Genomic DNA, 23,427 nt, shown 5'->3' with positions numbered 1-23,427 from the left:
TCACTTTAAAATATAACTAATTCCTGTACTTGGGAATCTCCAGATAGTAGTATATATACAAGTAAAAGCCAAGTCAAATTACAGTTTTTCTGAGTCTTTATCCTTCATTTTAATACCAAGTCCAAGCACAAGGGACCAGTTCATACGCAGGTTTCAGGTTACCTTTTTAGGGCTCAGACAATTCACTAACTTTCAAAATGCCAGATTACTTGCATACTGAGATTGGGGTGATCTGAGCCATATTGGGTACAATATGTACCTCTGTAAAAAGAAGCAGGAAATCTAGATGCACTAGAAAGTAAATCCACTAGAAGGGAAATCTAGACCCACTAGATGCCTCTATCTACTGGGAAGCCTTGGTACCAAATGGTTCATCTGTTAAGCAGCTACAGTCCCTACAGGGCACAACCATATTTTAAGAACAAGTATCTACAGCCACTGAAAATCTTTATTATATTTATATTAACATGATTTTTTTCAAATTATTGATTCTTCCCCAAGTACAGACAGTATTTTGAACATTAAATAAAATTTTATTTGATTTCAGATACAGCAGAAAATTGTTGTTTTTGAATATATGTATTTTTTCTCCTCCCTGCCTTTCCATTAGTTCTTTTATAGTGTTATACTTGAAAACTTTTTAGGAACTTGAATCACTAGCATCAAGAATTAGAGAGTTAAGTAATTTTAAAAGCTCCCATTCCTTTCTTCATAGCTATTTTCTCCTCTCTCAAGCCTCCCTAGATTACTTCACAATCAGCCCAGCTTACAGCACCTAAATGGTCTGGTGCCTGTAGTTTATGAGGCAGAGCAACCCCCATGTCTACACTGTCCTAACCCACCACTAAAGCAGACGCTGTGGCTCCCGGATCCCAGCTGAGAAAACAACTGTCATCTTCTCTCCCCTACCCCAGCACCTAACAATACTGTAGTGCTGTCCCCCACCAGGAGCTCCTCTCTCAGGGGTCATGGTGCTGAAGGGACTTCCAAGGGAAACAGACCGACTTAGCTCTTCATCAAAGTCTGGCTAGCTGTATTCAGTTCATCTGCCAGTCAGAAGCTGGCAGTCACATTACACTCGCTTTTATAATAATGTTCCTTGATAGACTCAAAATATGACATCATTAAGCAGATTACTGTTCAAACACATGTGTATATTTACTTAGATGTCACATCTTAGGAGAAATCACTTTTTATCAGCCTTTATCATGCAGCTTCTAACACTGGATGTTACAATTCAGTAAAAGACATAGAGAAGTTCAAGGGCTTAGGAATACTAGAGGAGGAGGCTATCAGACTTACCTAAAAATCAGGGATTTGCTGAGAAAAGAAAAGATGAATAAGAAAATGTGCTGTATGCAGCTAATGGAAACAGTCCTAAGTCAAGATATTGGTCCCTTTTCAAGGTTTCTGCCAATAATTCTTGCAAGTTCAGAGTGTCTTCCTTCTTATTCCCTTTATTTCCAAGAAGGTATGATAAGGAATATTTATAAGGACAGAAGAAAGTTATAGCTGTTTTAAAAGTGTCTTATTTTTTAAGTCCTTGGCAAATCATGATTACAACGGTTTCATGATTTTTCTCCTAAGATTCCTTTCCCTATCTCTTCAGAATAAACCGAGACATTTATGAAGGAATAAACAATGTATAATCTTTTTTCATTTTCTCTCTTCCTAAGAGGACTGGGATCTACTCTTTCTCTCAAAGCCTCTCGCCTCTGCACAAGGGAAGTAGGAAAATTCTCTGTATTTTGCTCTTTAGTGAGATAAAGAAAAAATGATTTTTATATACAATCTTTTGAATGGTAGTATGTCTACTACTCATGATACCTGACAAATGTTAATCAACAACCTTGGCTGTCTGAAGAAATAAGAATTGGAAGGAAGAAGACTATTTTAAAGAGCAACAAAGAAAAGACTAGAAAAACCATGTTTTAGTGTAGGCTATACCAGCCCAGTACTTAGAACTAAGGAGAAGGCCAGACCTTGGAAATGCTGCTCCCAGTCTGTTAAGTGTGCTCCTGAAGGAAACAGAAAGCCTGAGAGTTCACGTTTACGGCCAGTTCCACGCATCTATGCTTTTCCTCTGACACGCATGCAGGTGAGATATATATATATCTACATGCTCAAACTATGGAAGAAGCACTGCCTTGCAGGCTCTTCCTTTCAAGGAAGAATCGAAGGAGGCCACCCACTCCCCCCGCCCCCTGAAGTCCTCAGGACAGCTCAGCAGACGCTGAGCCTGGCGCACTCACGCTGGCACTCGCTGGCACTCTCGGCGGTCGCCCTCCTCCATGGCCGGTCGTTGAAGAAAGGAAGGCACTTTTCACAGTCCACGCCGTAAGTGTTATGTTTGCAATTACACACCAGCTTGTCAAAGTCGTTTTTCACACATTCGCTTGCGTGTCCGTTACATTTACACCTGGGGAGAGAAGAGACGCTCAAAAGCAGAAACAGCTAGAAAGCGCTGACCTGGACTAAGAGAAAGGGTGTTCATGGAGAATTACAGCAACCTCCGAATGTTTTCAGTTTACCAAGCAAAACTGTAAACTGAAGAACTGAGCAAGATTAAGTAACGGCTGTGTTTTTAGTTATGAAGAAAAATTCTGACCAAAAAAGGTAGCTTTATTTAACAGGGGCTGGAGCATTCACTGGACATAAAAAGAACACCCCCGACAATTTCTGAGGACGTCTGTAGGACTCTTTCCTGAAGTGAAATCTGTGTGTTTCAAGAAGAAGCCAAGTGTAGTGGTTAAGAAGAACACGGTGTATACATATGACAGATTCACCTTGTGTGCAGTGAAACTAACATAACATTGTGAAGCAATTATACTGCAATGGAAAAAAAAAAAAAAGACATGGACTCTGAGGCCAGGCTGCCTGTGACTTACAGATGTAACTCAACCTGCGCCTTACCTGTAAGAGAAGGATGAGAATAATGTCTATTTCATAGAGTTACTGAGGTCAAGAGGTTGCTGTTTTTACGTGCCCAGGATTACATGGGCATATAACAAGTCAATAAATGTCAGCAGTTACCTGTCATCATGATTTTAAAGCATTCTGATCTGAAGACAGTAAGAGACAGACACGATACCACCATATGGATCTCTGGTAGACACGCCCTCGGGTTGTCTTGGGTAAGAATCCTTGATGGATCCCTAAGACGAAGGCACTAGAACAATAAGGACTTGTGGAAATCCCCAAGAGTATCTGCTGCCCTGCATGCCCCTCACTCGCTCTTTAAAGACAGCAGTCAGTTCACAGCTTCAAGCACCACTTGATATACACTCAAACACTTCTGAAATATCTACAGCGCACTAGGATGAATCCCAAATTACATCTCCAGCTTGCCTCTTTCTTCCAAGCTCCTGTCCTTGACTGCTACACAAATTAAATGTCCTCCAAGACTTAAAGCTTTACCTTTTATAACTAAACTCACCATCTCACCAAATGAGCTCATCTTCTCTGTTTATATTATTATAAACTGGCATCACCATTCTCCTGATCACTAAACCTTCAGATCTTCTTCGACTAAAATCCTGATAATTCTTCCTCCACATAATGCACCTAAATGTTCCCTTCCACCCTGTTGTCACCATCCCAACGTCAGGCATTTGTCACCTAACACTTAGATGATGGCATAACAGGAATATAAAATTCTCTCAAGCATATTCTACTTTCACTCTGCCTGCAGCTTGTCTTCCTAATCTACTGGTCTGATATCAGAGTCCTACTCCAAAAGAGTACCTGATTTCCCACTGGTTACAGTTTCCATCAGCTTTCTCTGAGCATCAATCCCATGCCAGGAACACAACATACAAAAATCATGTTTCTGCGCTGGAGACTTCACAGGCTAATACAAGGAGAGGTAAGCCCAAGATTCTTGGCCCACTGTCTAAGGTCTCTGGCTAGCAAACTCTCTCTGGTTTACAACTCTACAAATTCATGTAAGATGTTCCTCCTGTCAAGGAGATTTAGATTCTTCCAACTCTAAACTTTTGCTCACATGTCCATCCTCCTGCACCCAACCCAGACATCCTCTCTCCCTACCTAAACCCTGCCTATTCTTCGAGGCCCAGCTTCAGTTCCATCTGCGTCTCTAGCCTGACAGTCCTCTGGCATATGACATCTCTTTATCTAAAGCATATGACTGTCCTAGTATTTAACTTTTCACGCACTCACATAGCACCTGCCTCGTTCATCTGCAGGATTCTTGAAGGTCAGGTCCTTCTCAGAAGGTGAGTGTCAGTCCCATGCTTCCTCAGTAGCTTCACAGTGCCTTGTCATAGGGCTTTGCACTTAATTGCTCAATAAGAATTCACTAATGTGTTGACTGGATAAGGTTTTAGATAACCTAGTTACTTTGTTTCCAGGATAATGAGGTCTAACAACTGTAATGTGGTTGTAAACAAGTGGCTACATACACTCCTACGCCAAAGCTTCTATGGCTTTCAAGGTTATGTAATGGCTTACTTACCTACCACCCACAGCAAAATCAGAGATTGCATAATAATAGGATTTGAGAACTTTGGGGTCGTTAAACACTTCATCTCCAAAAGTGTTCAGGCGATTGAGAGTTACTCTGATGTCAGTGGCAGTTACCCATTCCTGTCAGAAAATAAAAGCATAGAAAAGATGGTAAAGGCACTGACATGTATGTGACAAAATCTTCTAAACAGTTAATGTGTCAGTTAACTTATGTCTTCTTCTGGCATTAAATCTATTATACTACTCAAAGACCTCCTCTAATATCCTTATATTTTTCTCCTTGACTCTTCCCTTCTTGGATCTAAGTTGTTGCTTCACCACTCAGAATCCCCCAAGGCAGAAATAATATTAGTTTCTTCACAAGGCTGTAGAAAGGCTTAAATGAAATACCTTTTCAACACTCGGCATACATTAGGTACTCAATCCACATGTCCTGTCTCTCCAGTCTATATCCGCAGCCCAAAGCCAGCCCAGAGAAGCCAACAGAGAGTTCACAAAGCGCCACGACTGCACTCGATGTGCTGGTCACTGCCTCCTCCTGCCCATCTTGTTCCATCTCCCTTTCCCTTTTACCCCAACCACTACTGACAGCTGAGAGACACATCCCAGCACAAAGCAATCAATCATTACACTGGCCTGAACCCATCAGACGTACTCTTTTGTCGTGACCCTTCCCAAATGTCGCTTCTTGTGAGGCCTTCCCTGGCAATGCTATCTAAAACTGCCACCACACCACTACCTCCAACTCCCTATTTCCCATCACTATTTTACTAAAATTGCCTGTTTCCATCACCACCACCTGCCCACCCCACCACTGCCACATCAGATTAGGAGCTCCACAGGGCAGGAATTTTTTTGTTTTTGTTCACTGCATTTCACTGCTGGTTAGGATATACTTGGTTCTCAGATTAACATTCACCAAGGAGAAGACCCTTGAAAGTTCTTTAGACAGCAAGGAGATCAAACCAGTCAATCCTAAAGGAAACCAACCCTGAATATTCATTGGAAGGACTGATGCTAAAGCTGAAGCTCTAATCCTTTGGCCACCTGATGCGAAGAACTGACTCATTGGAAAAGACCCCGATGCTTGCAAACATTGAGGGCAGGAGGAGAAGGGGATGGCAAGGGATGAGATGGTTGGATGGCATCACTGACTCAATGGACATGAGTGTGAGCAAACTCAAGGAGACAGTGAAGGACAGGGAAGCCTGGCGTGCTGCAGTTCATGGGAAGGCAAAGAGTTGGACACAACCTAGCCACTGAACAACAAGCAAATGGGCAGACTGGCAGAAACTACAACTGATCAAGATGGCAGGTGTATCATAATGGCAGAGGACAAGAAGGAAGGTTGTACAGTTTTCCCCTAGGTTTTATGAGATCTGAGTGCTTATAATAAATGCCCTATCATTGAGCTAATTTTAGACAGATGTTTACATCTGGGGTAATTATAACAATGATCCTGGGGAATCATGTCTGTCAGTGTCCAAGCCCTGTGTATTCCCTTTTCACACTGATTCTAGGTGGGCAAATGACTTGCTTTGGCCAAAGAAACATCAGTGAATGTGACACAAGCAGAGGATTGATATATATGCGTGCACTGGGACTTACCCTCGTGAATACTTTCACCATCACATGAAGAAGCCTAGTCCAGCCTCCTTGAGGAGATAAGATGACAGGGAGAAGATAAACCCAGCTCCCATCCCAGCTGACTGGCCAGGGAGTGACCTCAGGCCAACACAGAATCATGAGAAACAAGAAATCACGGCTGTTTAAAACCATTAAGTTTTAGAGTGGTATATTACATATAATGGCCCAAAGATGCCACTTCCACTTTCAGTTCTCTCCTGGGACTGCATCTCAGCATCACCAACAGAAACATAAGAAGCCCAGTGCAGAGCTGAAGGCATCTGTTTTCAGAAGGCTTCACGTGAGACAGTGAGGCACACCCCTGATTAAGAATCGCTGCTTACACCATGCCAAACACCTGGCAGATAGAACAACACAGAGAGCTCATCAAGGCTAATCTCCGTGAAGCCTCAATGTATAATTAGAAAGGAGAAGAGATGGTGATTTCACCATATCCAAACTTGGAACTCCAATAACAACTCCCACTCACGGTCACAATGTCAGGAATCTTTCAGTCGTCCGCAGTGTAAATAGCTGAATGGATCTCTGTGTTTAGCGCTTGTATCTTTGACAGGCTTCAACTTTATCACAACTTTTCTTGAATAAAAACTTCTCAAGAGCTGAATCTGCAACTTGTTCTTTCACAATGCGCATCTTAAAGAAAACAGACTCTAGAACTAGACTTTCTAGGTTTTGAATCCCAGTTTAGTGGCTAAAAACAGTGTAATTTGGGGCAAGTGATTTTACCTTTTCTAGACCTCTGATTCCTCATCTGTAAAATGGAGATAATAAAAGTGTCTACCTTATAAAGTTATTGGGAGAGTTAAATGTGTTAACATATTTAATGTACCTAAAGGGCTTAGAACAACGCTTGGCACACTATGGCATGCTATAGTAAGTGCTATAATAAATGCTAATTATTATTATAAATCACTACATGCTCAGCAATATTCAACACTGAAACCAGGAAGGTTTCTGAGAGATCACAACTTTTATAGGGAGGTGCAAGGAGCAATGAGGACAGGAGCCAACTGCCTCTGTCCTCACTGTCAGATCGGCTACCAGTCAAATCAGTTACCATTCCTTGGTAACTGAATATCAGAGTCAGAGCTCTTACATCCAGAGACACATAACTGATGCTTCTGCATAATGATACCAACTGACCAAATCTATTGTGAATGCCCACAGCCTTTTGTCACATTTAGTCTTATGAGTTTCTGAGGCATGAAGAATAAGAAACATCAGAACTCCTATAGCTGTGGAACTGATTTAAGACAAGGCATACAGTTAGCAAAGGGGCCAGAAAACCACAGTCACATTACCTCACTGCTTTTTCCTACTGACTACATGGTCCCTCTCCAGGACAGTAAAATAGAATAACTCGTATAGAAAGAATCAAAGCCAGGAAACATGTGCCAGTTGATCAACTTAGACTTGTGGACACAGCAGGGCAAAGAGAGGGTGGGATGAACTGAGAGAGTGGCACTGACATACTTATACCGCCAGGTATAACAGACAGCGAGTGGGAAGCCGCTTCCTAACACAGGGAGCTCAGCCCAGTGCTCTGTGATGACCGAGAGGGGTGGGATGGGGGGATGAGAGGGAGGCTCAAGAGGAAGAGGGTATATGTGTACTTATAGCTGATTCACGTTGTGGTACAGCAGAAACCCACACAACATTGTGAAGCAATTATCCTCCAATTAAAAATACATTTAAAAAAATTTTTTTAAAGAGTATTTGTAGATCACTTCTCCCCTAGGTAATCTGTCTCCTGTTTATTCATCTACCAGAGCTGGTTATTCTTTCTGCCATTTATTTTGAAAACATCCTCCAGCCATTGAAAGAAATTTTCTGAAAGGCCTTTGCAAACATACTCACTGCTCACCAAAATTCTTGGAGTTTATCAAATCAAGATTTATGATTGCCCAGCAAGCAACAGAAGTACAATGGGAGGGAGGAACTGGACTCAGAATATAGTCTCATCTTTTGCCACTGTCCAAAGTTACACAGCCAAGTTAGACAAAGAGTCCTTGAACATAAAAATTTCCAAAGAGAGAGAATGAGAGGGTGCAAAGGCCTAATGCCCAGAAAAACACGGGCATTCCCTTCTTAGAAGTTATAATAGCTCTTCATAAAGTATATGTAGCACTTGCAAACCCACATCCAGTCACAGCAAATATGGGCTGCCCCCATTTAAATGTTAGCTTCAGCCACGTGACTGAAGCAACTCTGATCAGTGTGAATGTGCTGAGGGTGGCAGGACACTCATCCACCTCTCCAAAATCAACAGCCATAATGTAAGAAGTCACAGACATCTAAGCAATACAGAAAGATTCCAAATTGTAGTGCATAAGGAACACGCACACCGAATTTATGAAAAAAAAAAAAAATCTCTGAATCGATTGCCACATAGGGACAAGTTTCTATCACCATCCTTAAGCACGACACCAGGGTAGCTAAATTCACATCTCGACATAAAAACCAGTGCCTTTAGGTGATGAAGAGTTTTCATAATGATTGGCAACAGTGCCAGACAACCAAAATTTCCTTGTACAACAATAAAGGGGGCTTCCCTGGCGGCTCAGCGATAAGGAACCCACCTGCCAACACAGGAGACATGGGTTTGATTCCTCATCCCGGAAGATCGCGCATGCCAGGAAGCAATTAAACCCACACACCACAACTACTGAACCTGTGCTCCAGAGCCTGGGAACCGCAACTACTGAAGCCTGCACGCCCTACAGAGCCCATGCCCAGGAATGAGAGAAGCCACTGCAGTGAGAAGCCTGCACGCCACAAGGGAGAGTAGCCCCCACTCACCACAACCAGAGAAAAGCCCACACAGCAACAAAGACCCAGCACACACAAAAATAAATTAAAAAAAATTTTTTAAATAGCAAAGGAAGGTAGAGTTCTTAAACATCTTGTTTCAGTTGTTCCCTCTTGTCAACATTAAAAGATAATTTTTTTTTAATTTTGTCAAATCAAAGAGGTAAGACAGGATACAAAAAAAAAAAACAAAAACAAAAAACCCAAAACCCAGCAGATTCATTCAAATAACCTCCTTCAAAAGGAAGGTAGAGAAGCAAAATATTTCCACTGCAAGTACAGAGACGCAAGTTAAAACTGCTCAGCATTTAAAAATATCTGTGGTTTACATCCCAGGATACATGTGCATGCAAACACAAGAACAAACATCAATGGGACAGCAGTAACAAAACTACTTTCCTTCACTTATTAAGAGTACACAGGGATACAAGCAACTCCTGCAGCTCAATTCCAGAAAAATAAATGACCCAATCAAAAAAATGGGCCAAAGAACTAAACAGACATTTCTCCAAAGAAGACATACAGATGGCTAACAAACACATGAAAAGATGCTCAATATCACTCATTATCAGAGAAATGAAAATCAAAACCACAATGAGGTACCATTAAACGCCAGTCAGGATGGCTGCTATCCAAGAGTCTACAAGCAATAAATGCTGGCGAGGGTGTGGAGAAAAGGGAACCCTCTTACACTGTTGGTGGGAATGCAAACTAGTACAGCCGCTATGGAAAACAGTGTGGAGATTTCTTAAAAAACTGGAAATAAAACTGCCATATGACCCAGCAATACCACTCTTGGGCATACACACCAAGGAAACCAGAACTGAAAGAGACACGTGCACCCCAATGTTCATCACAGCACTGTTTATAATAGCCAGGACATGGAAGCAACCTAGATGGATGGATAAGGAAGCTGTGGTACATATACACCATGGAATATTACTCAGCTGTTAAAAAGAATTCATTTGAATCAGTTCTAATGAGATGGATGAAACTGGAGCCCATTATACAGAGTGAAGTAAGCCAGAAAGATAAAGAACATTACAGCATACTAACACATATATATGGAATTTAGAAAGATGGTAACGATGGCCCTATATGCAAAACAGAAAAAGAGACACAAAAGTACAGAACAGACTTTTGAACTCTGTGGGAGAAGGCGAGGGTGGGATGTTTTGAGAGAACAGCATGTATATTATCTATGGTGAAACAGATCACCAGCCCAGGTGGGATGCATGAGACAGGTGCTCGGGCCTGGTGCACTGGGAGGACCCAGGGGAATCGGGTTGGGGGGGGGGGGGGGGGAGGTGGGAGGGGGGATCGGGATGGGGAATACATGTAACTCCATGGCTGATTCATGTCAATGTATGACAAAACCCACTGCAATGTTGCGAAGTAATTAGCCTCCAACTAATAAAAATAATTGGAAAAAAAAAAAAAGAGTACACAGGAGAGCAGAATAAAATCCAGCTGTCTGTCCTGACTCTCACTCCAAAAGCGGGCCCTCGGGCCGCCACTATGATGATTTTCCCGCACCCTGGCATGTGGAACCAGTCAGCGGCTACCAGGCCGAGCTCCGGGTGCCTACCTGCAGCACAGGGCTGTTGTCGAAGTTGTAGGCGCTGGGCCTTCCTTCCAGGGTTGAGAAGGCCACGTTGCCCCCGGTGAGAGGGGAAATGTCGCTGAACTCATCCGTGCACAAGGCCTGCTGCTCGTCGCCTCCCGTCCGGATGAAGCCGCGGTTTGCCTTCGCGTAGGTGTTCTCGCAGGAGCCGCTGTAGTACTGGTAAGGGATCCAGGGCCCGTCTTCCCGCGTGCGCTTGTAAATGGCGAAGCTCTCCGGGCGGCTGGTGTGGAACTTGAGGCGCACGTATGTGATGTCAAATGCTTTTCCTGTAGGGGCGAACACGCGGATGTTTGTAAGTCATGTGGATGAAGCGAAGAACCCTCCTCTATTCCCACTCTGCTTTGGAACTCGACCAAAAAAGAGGATACAAACCACCCTGCACAGACTAGACTAAGAGCGTTCCAGAGCGCAGTACATGTGGCTGGGCCCGACAGGCTATCCTCAGCCCGGAGACAGTGCGTGCTTTCCCACAGACACACGTTACAGCTGCGCTCGGAAGCTGGCTCGTAAAAGCCCATTTATGATGTGTGCTGTTGAAATTTTGCTTCCCATGAAAAATGACAGTGTATATTATGTACTTATACTGTGAAATGAAAGTAAAATTAAGTGAAAAAGGGCATTTTATCCTCAATGCTGTTGCTTCTACAAAAGCTTAATTAAAAGACAGAAAGGAAAATATTTGCTAGCTTTCTTCTGGGCACTTCCAAGATTTTAAAAAGCTCATTCTTTGTTCATTTTAATTTCTCTTCTTGATGCAAGAAGAGTATCATCAGGACTAATCTTTCTTTCTTTACCAGACTCTGGAAGAGAAATTTGAGAGATAAGGTCAGGAGTTGAGTAGGAATGAAGAAAAAAAATTCCTCCAGTAGCTGAACAAAGACAAAAACAGAGAGAAAGAGGCAGAGAAGAGAAAGGCAGTTTTAAAAAGCTGTATTCAGAAGAGAACATATGGGACATGAGTGCCGAGCAGGAACAACAGCCAGGAGCAGGAGCCAACGGGCTGTCATTCCTCTGGGAGCCCGGTCCCTGGGTCTGGCAGCACCGCGCGGCATCCGGACCAGAACACGGTCTGAGAGCTGGGGCGGCGTGGGTGCTGGCCAGCAGGACTGCAGGTGGGCAGGAAAGGCACTGTGCTATGGCAGAAACCATAATGTAATCAGTCTCCAGTTAAAATAATTGTAAAAAAAGAAAAGATAACGTGTGACTGGTTCCAAACGCCATTCATTCACAAATGGGTCTTCCCATCAGTTTCTGTCAAGAAGAGTTTCTTGGGCACAACTACCTGCTCAAACCCATGTTACATATTTCGGGGGACAAGATGTGTCAGACACAGGGGGTCTCCTCTGTGAATCAGAATCAACTTCACAGGAAGAACCCTCCTCCAGGGCCCACAGCGGACGAGCTCCTGCACTCTCACAAGTGTTGAGGAGAGACTTCTATCATGGTCTCACTTCCTCACACCCACTCACCCCCGGGGAGGCGTGATGCTCGTGTGTGGCCTGGAACCTCCTCAACTCTCTCCTCTCCCTCACTCCTCAGAGCGCCCCTCCTCTGCCGGGTGGGGGAGGCCTGCTGACACCCTGCTACTCCATCCAGGACTGAGTGGGTGAGTGCAACCTTGGTGGGGAAGTGTAGGCTGTACGTCCAGGCTCTCATCTTCAAGTCAGTTTTATCCAGGATAAAACTGATCAGATGACCCAAATATGACTCTATGGTCCGATCTTAAAAGAGGGGTTTAACTGTACCCATATACATGAAACACATTCATGCACATAAGATCTTGAACATAAAGAGGTAATATGCATGACGGAAAAAACACAGGACCAGGCACTGCAAAACCTGAGCACAAGATCCCGACTCCTCAATACTAGCTGTGGGATCTCTAGTACATCTCCATTCCTTTCTCCTCTGTAGAAATGAGGACGATACAGACATAGAGAACAAATCTGTGGTTGCCAAGGGGGAGGTGGGGGTTGGGGAGGGAAAGATTTGGAGTTTTAGATTAGTAAATGCAAACTGTTACATATAAAATGGATAAATAACAAGGTCCTACTTATAGCACAGGGAACTATATTCAATATCCTGTGAGAAACCATAATGGAAAAGAATATGAAAAAAAAAAAACAAATATATAATTGAATCACCATGCTGTATAGCAGAAATTAATACAATATTGTAAATCAACTATATATCAATAAATTTTTTTCAAAAACAAAAAAAAATGAGAGTGATGATCCCTGAGCCACCTATCTCGAAGAGTTGTTGGAAGGTCAAACTAAGATTCTGTCTATCTGCATATACTTGATTAGTTATAAAATTGTACACAGACTTTGTATAATATATATATCCTGAATTTTATAGTCATGAAATTGTATATATATGTTTATATATATAATTGTATATATAATCATGAAATCATAGCTTAAAAACAATTGTCTCTTCAATCTAGTCTGAGATGTAAACACTAAGAATTTCAGGGTTTTGGCAGCATTACGCTGGTTGAACATTAGGCCTGCTGGCTCATTTTTCAGTACCATTACCACTGCTGGCTCAGTGGTAAAGAATCTGCCTGCCAAGCATGAGACCTGGGTTTGATCCCTGGGTCGGGAAGGTCCTCTGGAGAGGGAAATGTCAACCCACTCCAGTATTCTTGTCATGGAAAATCCCATGGAGCCTGGTGGGCTAGAACCCATGGGGGACGAAGAGTTGGACATGACTTAGCAGCTAAACAGCAGAAGCATGCAAATAGAAAGCATTATTATAGGAGAGTACAGAAGAGAATTCCTGAACTAGGATCCTGGAGATGTTCACACACAAGAGCCTGACTGCACAAGGGCCTACCTGATACAGTTGCCAAAGAATATAACACAAACCTGGACCTTCTGCCTAGGAAGCAGTACAACACTTTGGACACAGGTCATGCAAATACAGCTTACAACACTCCTGTTAAAAGAATGCAGAGTGAACCTGTATCTCTTTGCTGTGTCAAAAATGTAAAGAAGTCACCTGTGAATGAGGGCGAGGTTATAATACAGTATCAATGGCATTCCAGAGACTATCTAAAACATTCGGGAATGGTAAAACAATTTAGTTACTCATGAGTACGTGGCTTGGGATGTTCAAAGGCTTATCACTAATCTTTGGATTACAGATTACCCTTGTTTTTCTATTCTGTCTACATTTCTGCCATTTCATTGTTCTTTAGCAACCCAATCTGCAGGAGGATGGATCAAAAGAGAGAAGGTAAAATGGATCTGGGTATCCAGTGTCCCAGACAAACATCTGCACCACAAAGCCACACGCTGAAAGAAACAGGAATATGTGGTCACTCAGTGTCAGCACAGAACATCAGAAAAGCAACTCTGCCAGCATTAAGCTCTGCAGCAGCCTAGCTTGCTGGCACTGGCCCTGTCTAGCTATGCCTCATTTTCAGAGCTGCTTTTTTCATTCTAACTTTTAGCTACGGTTGAAAGAGGTGGCAGTCTGTGGCTATCTGGAAAGGAGGCTCCCACATTCCACACTACAAGACGGACACATGCAGGACCTTCGGTGTTGCGGCCAACCCAGACGCGGATGCCGACCACTGCAATTCCATGTGATGAATGCTATGATGGAGAAGGACATGAGGTTTGGGAAGGCTGGAGGAAAGTCACCTCACCCACATTTGTGAGGTCAAGAAACATTTTCGAGAGGCAGAGACATCTAAACCCAAGACCTGAGAAACGCAGAGGGATTAGCTAGGCCAGTAGAGACCAGTCGTCCAGGCAGATGGAACAGGAGGTATGAAAGACCAGAGGACACAGAGGGCTGGAGGACAGCTAGGACTGGGGAGGGTGGCTGGAGACAAGGCAGCTAGCAAGCATGGTGCGCCGGGCCTGAGGCCATGCTGAAGGGCAACTTCAACTCCCACTGACAAGCCAACTGAGGGATATATGTCAAGACATGGACGATCAGGTTTGATTTTTAGAGAGATCATTCTGGCCACCGTGTGGAGATTAGGTTAGACAGGACAGGACTAAATGTGGGAAAAACAGTTAGAGAGATGTGGCAGTAATCCTGGCTAACAGTGGCTGAACTCGATACAGGGACAGCTGGAACAGAGAGGAATGAACGGACTTGGGTTACATGCAGTTGTGTGTGTGCACGCTCAGTCTCTCAGACATGTAGTTAGCAGGCCTCAATATGAATAATAATTTGGTAACTAATGGAGGGAAGCAGAAGATAGTTCCGATAGCCTTCTCTACTTTTACCCTATTGACATTGCTAAAGTTTCATTGCTGAAGTTCCTTCTACATGTTCCATAAGGTGGTAGGATTAAGAATAACATTCAGTTTTCTAGTTTAAAAACAACCAAATGGAGAGACATACCATACCATTCACTGAAACAGACAACAAAGGAGGTTAAGCAAAATTGGAGGCAGAGGTGGAGGGCACGATCGGGATATGCGTTCTATCTTGGATACACAAGATTTAAGGTGTTTATGGTCACCGAGTGGAGAAGGCAATGGCATCTCACTCCAGTACTCTTGCCTGGAAAATCCCACGGACAGAGGAGCCTGATAGGCTGCGGTCCATGGGGTCGCTAAGAGTTGGACACGACTGAGCAACCTCACTTTCACTTTTTACTTTCATGCACTGGAGAAGGAAATGGCAACCCACTCAGTGTTCTTGCCTGGAGAATCCCAGGGGCGGGGGAGCCTGGTGGGTTGCCGTCTATGGGGTCGCACAGAGTCAGACACAACTGATGTGACTTAGCCGTAGCAGCATGGTCACCGAGACAAGAAAAAAAAAACATCTGGTAGGGACTTGAATGTGAATGATCTGAAGACCCAAGAGAGACATATAAGCAGAGATACAGATTTGGGATTCAAGGACTTCCCTGGTGGTTCAGCAGGTAAGGCTGCACGCTTCCAACGCAGGGGGCGTGGGTTCAATCCCTGGTTGGGAAACAGATCCCGCATGCCCCACAGTGTGGCCAAAAAAATTTTTTTTTAGTTTTTTCAAAAGTTAAAAGAAGATCTAGGACTCATTAGCGTGCAGTTGGATAATGAAGACATGGCCATGGTTGCAACCGAAGAGGGCAGGAGTGTTGAGTGAGAAGACAGCTGACTTTTGGGATCATGCTGAAGGACATCAACATTTAAAGCACAGCCAGAAGAAAAAGTGACAGAGGGGACGATGAAGACCAGAGTGGGGAGGGCAAGTCAGAGGGTACAAGTATCATGGAAGCCAAGAGGGAAATAAATAATCAGTGGTGTTTAAATCTGCTGACCGAGTCAAGAAAGATAATGACTAAGAAGCATCCACTAGCTTCAAGCCACAAACAGGTCACTGCAGGGAGATGGGAGGGGGGTTCAGGATGGGGAACACATGTACACCCGTGGCGAATTCATGTCAATGTACAGCAAAACCACTACAATACTGTAAAGTAATTAGCCTCCAATTAAAATAAATAAATTTATATTAAAAAAAAAAAAAGAGGTCACTACTGTGCTTAGTGAGGATAGTCCCACTGGCAGGGATCTTACTGAACTGGAACTGGGAACCCATGGCAGACAGGTGGTGGAAATACAGAGACAGTGATGGCAGCCAGCCTGGTCTGACATCTCAGTGAGGCGGAGGAGAAAGAGAAGACCACAACAGCTGGAGGGCAGAGGGCCGGGACTCCGCCTCCCTTTAAGGTGGCAGGAGATACAAGGAAGACGCCTCCCTTTAAGGTGGCAGGAGATACAAGGAGGTCCTGCTGTGGTGCTCCAGTCGGCAGAGAGGAGAAGACTGGAAACGAGGCTGGGGACAGGAATGTGATTCAGCACCGTGAAAGGACCGGCTCCATACGGGAGGAAACCTATCCTTTGCTTCCTACCTGAGGGCAAACGCAAGGGATTTATCAGTAGGCTGTAGTGGGTGGAAGTTGAAAACATTCACAGGGATGACTATTTTTTCTATGCAGTGACAATCAAGGGTATCTGATAAGGGGTTGAGGGAAAAGCCTGTGGACAATGTTAGGTGGGGAATATCTGAAGAGAATGGATACCCAAGATAGAAACTAGCAGAAAGCTGACAGCAGAGAAAGACACGTGGGGCAGAGACAAGGCTGCCGGGTAAGGGCATATTCAACTTCGAGGAGGTGTGATTTCCTAAAGAAGCACTTAGTTCCCTCCCACTGCACAGGGGCAATGAATGGACAAGGCAGGAGGGCTGATGTGACTTCAAGGATTTCCTTGGCAGTCCAGTGGTTAAGACTCCACACTGCCACTGCAGGCGGCACAGGTTTGATCCCTGGTCAGGGAACTAAGATCCTGCATGCGAGGTGTGACCCCCAAAATACACAAATAAGAAAGTAAATAGAGAAAGTGGAGTGGAACAGTCGTGGCTTGAATATTCTGTGTTATCTGGAACTACCTGTAATCATGAATAATCAAGAATTGAAAACTTAGGAGCTAGTTTTTATTTCACTAAACAACTACAGCTGAGACCTGCCATGTGCTTGTTCCCCCCACACACACTCTCTCTCAATATACTTCCCTGCTCCTTATCTGTCCATCCTACTCATTTCACAGTAGACAGAGCAAGAAGGTCTCATTCACCTACCATTTAATAGAAAAAGAGGACTAGGTCTTCGTTTTTCCAGGCTAATAACAGCTACTATACTATCTTCATAACGCGGGGGCACATTAAAGTAGACAGTATGACTTCAAAGTAAAGGAGCCAAGCCAAGCCAAGCAATGAGGAGGATCAGGAAGATCTTGTCTGGAAAGGATCCCAGCCACCATACAGCTTAGAAGGTCTTCCCCCTTCACCTTGCCTTCACGCACATGAAGACTAACCCTGGAAATACACACCCTCAAGAAAATACTTAGCTTCTGAATGTTCTGCTGCCTCCCACCCTCACCCCTCGCTGCCACATTCCTTCCACAAACAAAAAGACTCGAGTGCAGATGTTCATGACCAAGCAGACAAAGTTAACTTAATACTTCCTGCTCTGAGCCCTACAGTGCATGTGGCCGAGGGATTGATAAGACGAGGAAGGGACCACAGCCTGAACAATGAGAATCCAGCCTCTGCTCACACAGGGTCGAGCCAAGGAATTCTGCGTCAGCCTCCTCCATGATGAAGTATTTCTAATCTCTCCGAGTAAGGGAGAAACCATTCCTGTCTCAGAACTGGAGTCAAATACTGACTGCAGCGGAACATGAATGCTTCTCTGTTATGTGTGGCTCAGAGCATTCCATGGGGACGTTGTGCAATAGCGTCCCTTACAGAGAAGTAACGAACAACAATGGACATAGAGTTGCACGAAATTTCAACATGCCCTTGTGTGGCCTGAATTAGAACAGAACGAGCTCATTCTAAGTATCATATTAGGAGTCACTGATCCACTGCTGTTCTTATATGCTCTCTCCTCAAGATCAGAAAGTGACTGCTCTCCTTGCAGTCAGCCTTGATCTGAGATAGACATGCACACGTGCTTAGTAGTGTCTGACTCTCTGTGACTCTCTGGACTGCAGCCTGCCAGCTCCTCTTGTCCATGGAGTTTTTGAGGCAAGGATACTGGAGTGGGTTGCCATTTCCGATGCCAGGGGATAGTCCCGACCCAGGGACCAAACCCGTGTCTCCTGCATCTCCTGCATTGGCAGGCAGATTCTTTACCACTAGGGCCACCTGGGAATACGAAACTTTAATGAGGTTGTAGCACAGAAAGTTGATTAGAGATGGGAGATATTTAGGCTACTAGTGGGGAGTCTCCAAACAGTTAACACAAACAGTAGTCACAGAAAACAACTACTTGAAAACGTTTCCAATTTTGTTAGGATAACTGCTGGCTGAAATAGGAGTTCCCAGGACAACGTGTACAGCTGCATACCAGCTGTTATTGTTCCACCTCAGCAGACAGATTGTACAAATACGGCCTCGCCAATCAAGATGACCCAGGGCCAAGTTAATGCTGAATGTGGGATCCTCAAGTGGACACAGATGGGTGATCAGAAAGCATGGAGAAGAAGCATCAAGCACAGACAGAATGTGTTGGGGTGAGCTGGGTACATGGAGTCAGTCCAGCTGTTAGAGGAGATTCAGCCCTAACTGCCTGCTGAGAGGCCAGTTTCTGTGGCTCAATTCTTATCTTCAAAATAGATTGTCTTTAAAAACTCATTATCCCGCTCCTGTCCCTTAAATTTTAGTGCTCCTTTTGTATGCCATCTCTCTTGTCTATCAGCTAAATTGCCAACACTGTAAGGGGACAATCCCACGGGAACTGCATCTGAACCAGCACAACTGATGAAGGAGAACAAGTAACCTTAACAGCTCTCTATGAACTAGTTGTTCTTTCACTGAATTGATTAAAACAAATGCAGCAGCATCCACAACTGGAGAAAGCATCCCTTTCAAATGAATAAACAAAATGTTCAAATTTCCAAGTACATGCAGAAGGCACATTCCATCACATATGAGCCCCTGTCATGACAGAGAGTCATGCTGAGATGAGTGGCGCTGGAATACAGACAGTTTCCATTCCAAGCTGCCATGGGGAAATGTAACAAAGCAGGCGGTAAAACAGACAAAGGGAAGATGACCATTTTAGAGGTTTTTAAAAAGCTAATAAAATTCTCTACCAAAGGTTATGTATTAAAAAATAATGGTATAGCTATAACAATAAAGCTAAGGCGAAAACTTGAGTTTTAAAATGGACTGGTATGATTTGGGAGAAAATAAACCCATAATCTCTTGGGGAAACTAGATTTTTTCCCTAAAGGACCAAATTTAAAGTTCAAGGCAAGCAAGACAGTTTTACTCTCTCCCTATCACCTGCTGAACTTCTACTTAGTATGACTGTTGAATAAGACCATGGGCACTAACTTAGTATAGCAATCCTCAAAAACTAAAACCCTGCTTGTGTTCCCCAAGTGTAATACCCAAAAATGCGACATACTCTTCAGCAAACTGAAGGGTCAAAACTGATTTGCTTTACACATTAAATAAACATGAGATCATCATACAATTGTTAAACAAACAGAATTCTTAACTGAACACTTTTGGAAGGTAATTTCAAAATAGGTGCAAATTACTGTTAGAGGTTACAGATATTTTCCTTTATTGAAACATCAGATAAATGTATCTCAATTTGTATATCCTGCCATTTTATTTGAATTTGTTACCAGAAGAGACAAGATTTGCAAGTGAAATTCCAAGCCAAGAACTGGGCATATGACTTATTAACCCCAAATCTCATGCTCGCAGACTCAATACCAGCCCTAATTCAGGCTAGTAGGTCACAAGCATGCCTGAAATCCTTGAGCCAAGCTAAAGGAATGAAGCCAGCATTTACTCCCACTCGTCCAAGCTGAGGCAAAAAAATCCACTCTGCTGAACATCAGAGTTCTAAACCACAAGGAAATGATGTGTAAGATTTAATGGAATCACATAAAGAAAGTAGTTAAGTTAATATTAAGAAGTAAACAGGCAATGAAATGTAAGTTCCATAAATAAAACCCATACTTTAAAACTAATATTTTTTAAGACATGAAAAAGATGTCTAATTGTCCAAGACATGAAAAGGAAAAATGACACCAGCTTTATGGGTAGCTATGTCTTGTTCTGTGACATCCGTACACTATTGAGATATGACTAACTTTGACTACCATCCCTAGCAGAAGGCTGTACAACAGTAGAGGGAAAATCTGACAGGCAAAAATAAGAGATTCTAACATAGTCATAATGGTAAAATCATAGACTAAGATAATTTCTAATAAATCCTCCCCACACACAAAAAATCACAAAACGTTAACCCATAGTGTACTTTTTATTCATTCAATAACTATTTGCTAAGTAAATTTAAATGGTAGGCCATTATGACAAGCTATTTAAAAACCCAGTACTTCATTTTGCTAGAATGCCTTTTACCCTCCATTTACCCTCCAGTTTAAGTCTTAAACTCAGCTCTCTATGCCTCCAGATCATAAACTATTTTTATCTGTCCTCAATGGCAGAAACAATTACAAATACCATAAAATATCTTAAGTACTAAAATGTCTTTCTCGGTTTTCACAACAGTGTAATTTCTTACCACAGTCACCTATTAGATCAGGTTAATAGCCATAACTGGTATTAATAACTGCAAGTCCAAATTCTCCCATTCATTCCTCAAATATTTGCTGAGCACCTATTATGCCACTGTCCTAGGCATTATTCTAGGCACTGGGGCTACAGCAGAAAAGCAGATGGACAAGGTTCCGACTTAGTGGGGCTTACAATGCAGTAGGGAGTGGGAGTGAGGAAGGGAGAGACAAAAAACAAAAAAATCTTGTGTGTCAGATGATGAATGGAGTGATAAAGAACAAAGAGGGACAGAAAGCAGGGAATGGAGTGGCATTTAATGCAGTGTCAGGGATGGCCTCACCGATGTAGATAAGGTGACATTCTGGGGAAGCACGAAGAAGTAAGGAGGCACCTGGGGGAAGAACATGCCAGGAAGGACACACCTGAGGCAGGTGTGCTGGCCAGCTCCAGGGAAGGATGAAGAGGCCAGTGTGGCTGAAGTAAGAACAGACGACAGGGAAAGGACAGGGGATGCGGTCAGAGAAGCTGAGGGAGCGAGACTGCCGAGCACGCCAGCCTTTAGGCCACTGTAAGACACTGGCTTCTCCTCTGAATGAGATGAAAACCCACTGGAGGATTCTGCACAAGGGAGTAACATGATCTCACTACTCGTTTAAAAGGATCACTCTGGCTCCTTTATTGACAGGACTGTGGAGGGGAGTACAGAGAGAAAAGAAGGCTAGTTGGGGGATTCTGCAATCTCCCAGATATGAGATAACAGCAGCGTGGTCCAGGGTGCTGGCAGCAAGCAGTGATCAGATTCTGACTGTATTCTGAGGCTAGACCAGACCAGTTGCTGAGGGACTGGATACGGGGTGTAAGCTGCGGCAGCTATGAAGATCACGCTGTCATTTACTGAGACAGCAAAGAAACAGGTAAGAACAAGTGTAGGGATGGAGAGCAAGGAAACTGGGAGTTCAGCTCTGGATATTTTAAGTTTGAAACGCTTATGAAACATCTGAGTGAAGATTTCAAGTCAACCACTAAGATACACAAGTCTGGATTCCAGGGAGAGTTGCAAGATAAAGAGAAATCTGAAAGTCATGAGTCAGACAGACAGGACTGAAAGTGACAGCATTAGAGGAAAACACCTACAGAATGACTTGCTAGGCACAGAACTGGGTCTTGGGACATACTAACTTTCAGAGATGGGGGAGGTAGGGAGAATTCAACACAGGAGACTCAAGAGGGACAGTCACTGAAGCAGAAAGAGAATCAACAGAGCAGAATCCAGAAGCCAAGTTTAAAAAAAAACAAAAAAACAACTTTTCAGGAATAAGAGAACGATCGACTGAGTCAAATGCTTCTGAAAAGGTGAGAAAGATGAAAACAGTGTTGGCCACTGGATTTCCCTGATTACTGCTGACCTTGACAGCAGATGGACTGGCAGAATGACAGGGGTGAAAGCCAGAGAATGTAGAGGGGGTGGGGAGGAGAGAGACTGGAGACAGCTAATAATTACATTTTTCCAAATAATTCTGCTATGAAGAAATGAGACGGTAAACAGAGGGGAGAAGAGACGGTTCAGGGAGAAATCACCTTCTCGTCCAGGAAGACAGTACATGTTATGGTGATGGCATTGATCCAGTGCAGCAGCTGAATTTACACTGAACAGTGAGGACCATCTCTAGTGTCATGCAGATGGATTAGAGAGGGAAAAAGAGACCTACTTTGGTGCACAGTAAAGTTCTTTGCGCCTTTCCAAAGTTTCTCTCAAGAAAGAAGAAATAACAGAACAGGATCACAGTAAGTATCTAGATTAAAAAAAGAGTTATCTGGTGCAAACTGTTATATAGGATGGATAAACAACAAGGACCTACTGTATAGCACAGGAAACTATATCCAATATCCTGTGATAAACCATAATGGAAAAGAATACAAAAAAGAAAGTACATACATGTATAACTGAATCACTGTGATGTACAGCAGAAACTATTACATTATGAATCAACTATACCGGAATAAACTTTTTTAGAAACTTAATCTGGTACCCAAACAGTTCAAAGACCACAGGAGCTCTGGAAGGCCTTCTCCAGTAGAGCCAGCCCAGATGGAGACTTTCTTGCTACAGCGGTCCCAAAACCTAGCCCACAGTAAGGTATCAGACTAGCTGTTAGAATCAATCAGAAAATTTCTGAGAAAATGAAAATTGTTAAGCTTCATCCCCAGAAGTTCCATTTTGGCAGGTTTGGGGTGAATTCCTCAAATCTGCATTTTTAAAAAATACCTTAGGTGATTTTTATGTACATTTGAAAAAATACTCACTATAAACTCACCTCATCCTCGTTCTCACTCTTTAAAGTTTTAGGAAGGAAAGGTTCTACCCCCTGTGCTACACTGTAGAATGAACTCTGGCACTCAGGAGTGGGGACTTCCACTTTCATGTCATGTATTTTAAGGTGAAATTTACGTGAGTGTTAACTGTACAGGCAGGAGCAGTGAACCAGAGTAATAGGGGTCTATCTTCTTGCAGACACAGACAGATGTTAAATTACACAGGGGCTGCTCACTCCATAGCCAAGAAGACTTGGGGTCACTGGACCAGGTGAACCCAAGCTCCACAACATTCTTCTCCATGCCAATTTCCTTTGTCATTCAACTTGTATCCTCAAGGCCCTATTTCCCAGGCAAGTAGAAATAAACATTCGATTTTAAGAAAACCCACCTACTGCTGGAGGTTCCACAGTACTGTTCTTCTCATGGAGATGTGTGTGTGTGTTAGTCACTCAGGATGTCTGACTCTCTGCGACCCCGTGGGGTTTAGC

At 43.4% G+C, this 23,427-nt stretch overlaps 1 protein-coding gene across 1 annotated transcript in view; it reads right to left on the bottom strand.

The window, feature by feature from the left end:
* The window catches only part of LAMC1 (laminin subunit gamma 1), a 117,627-nt gene that overhangs the window by 35,310 nt on the left and 58,890 nt on the right, over positions 1-23,427 (bottom strand). The window contains exons 2-4 of the mRNA XM_065936173.1: positions 10,529-10,833; positions 4,475-4,605; positions 2,253-2,419 (exon numbers count right to left, since the gene is read on the bottom strand). Of these exons, the coding sequence (XP_065792245.1) occupies positions 2,253-2,419; positions 4,475-4,605; positions 10,529-10,833 (603 nt within the window). The remainder of the gene's footprint in view (positions 1-2,252; positions 2,420-4,474; positions 4,606-10,528; positions 10,834-23,427) is intronic.

The sequence above is a fragment of the Muntiacus reevesi genome, chromosome 5 (assembly GCF_963930625.1).
Source record: "Muntiacus reevesi chromosome 5, mMunRee1.1, whole genome shotgun sequence".
Classification (NCBI taxonomy): domain Eukaryota; kingdom Metazoa; phylum Chordata; class Mammalia; order Artiodactyla; family Cervidae; genus Muntiacus; species Muntiacus reevesi.
The sequence above is the reverse complement of the archived record's forward strand: the minus strand, read 5'-3'. Positions and strand labels throughout refer to the sequence as shown.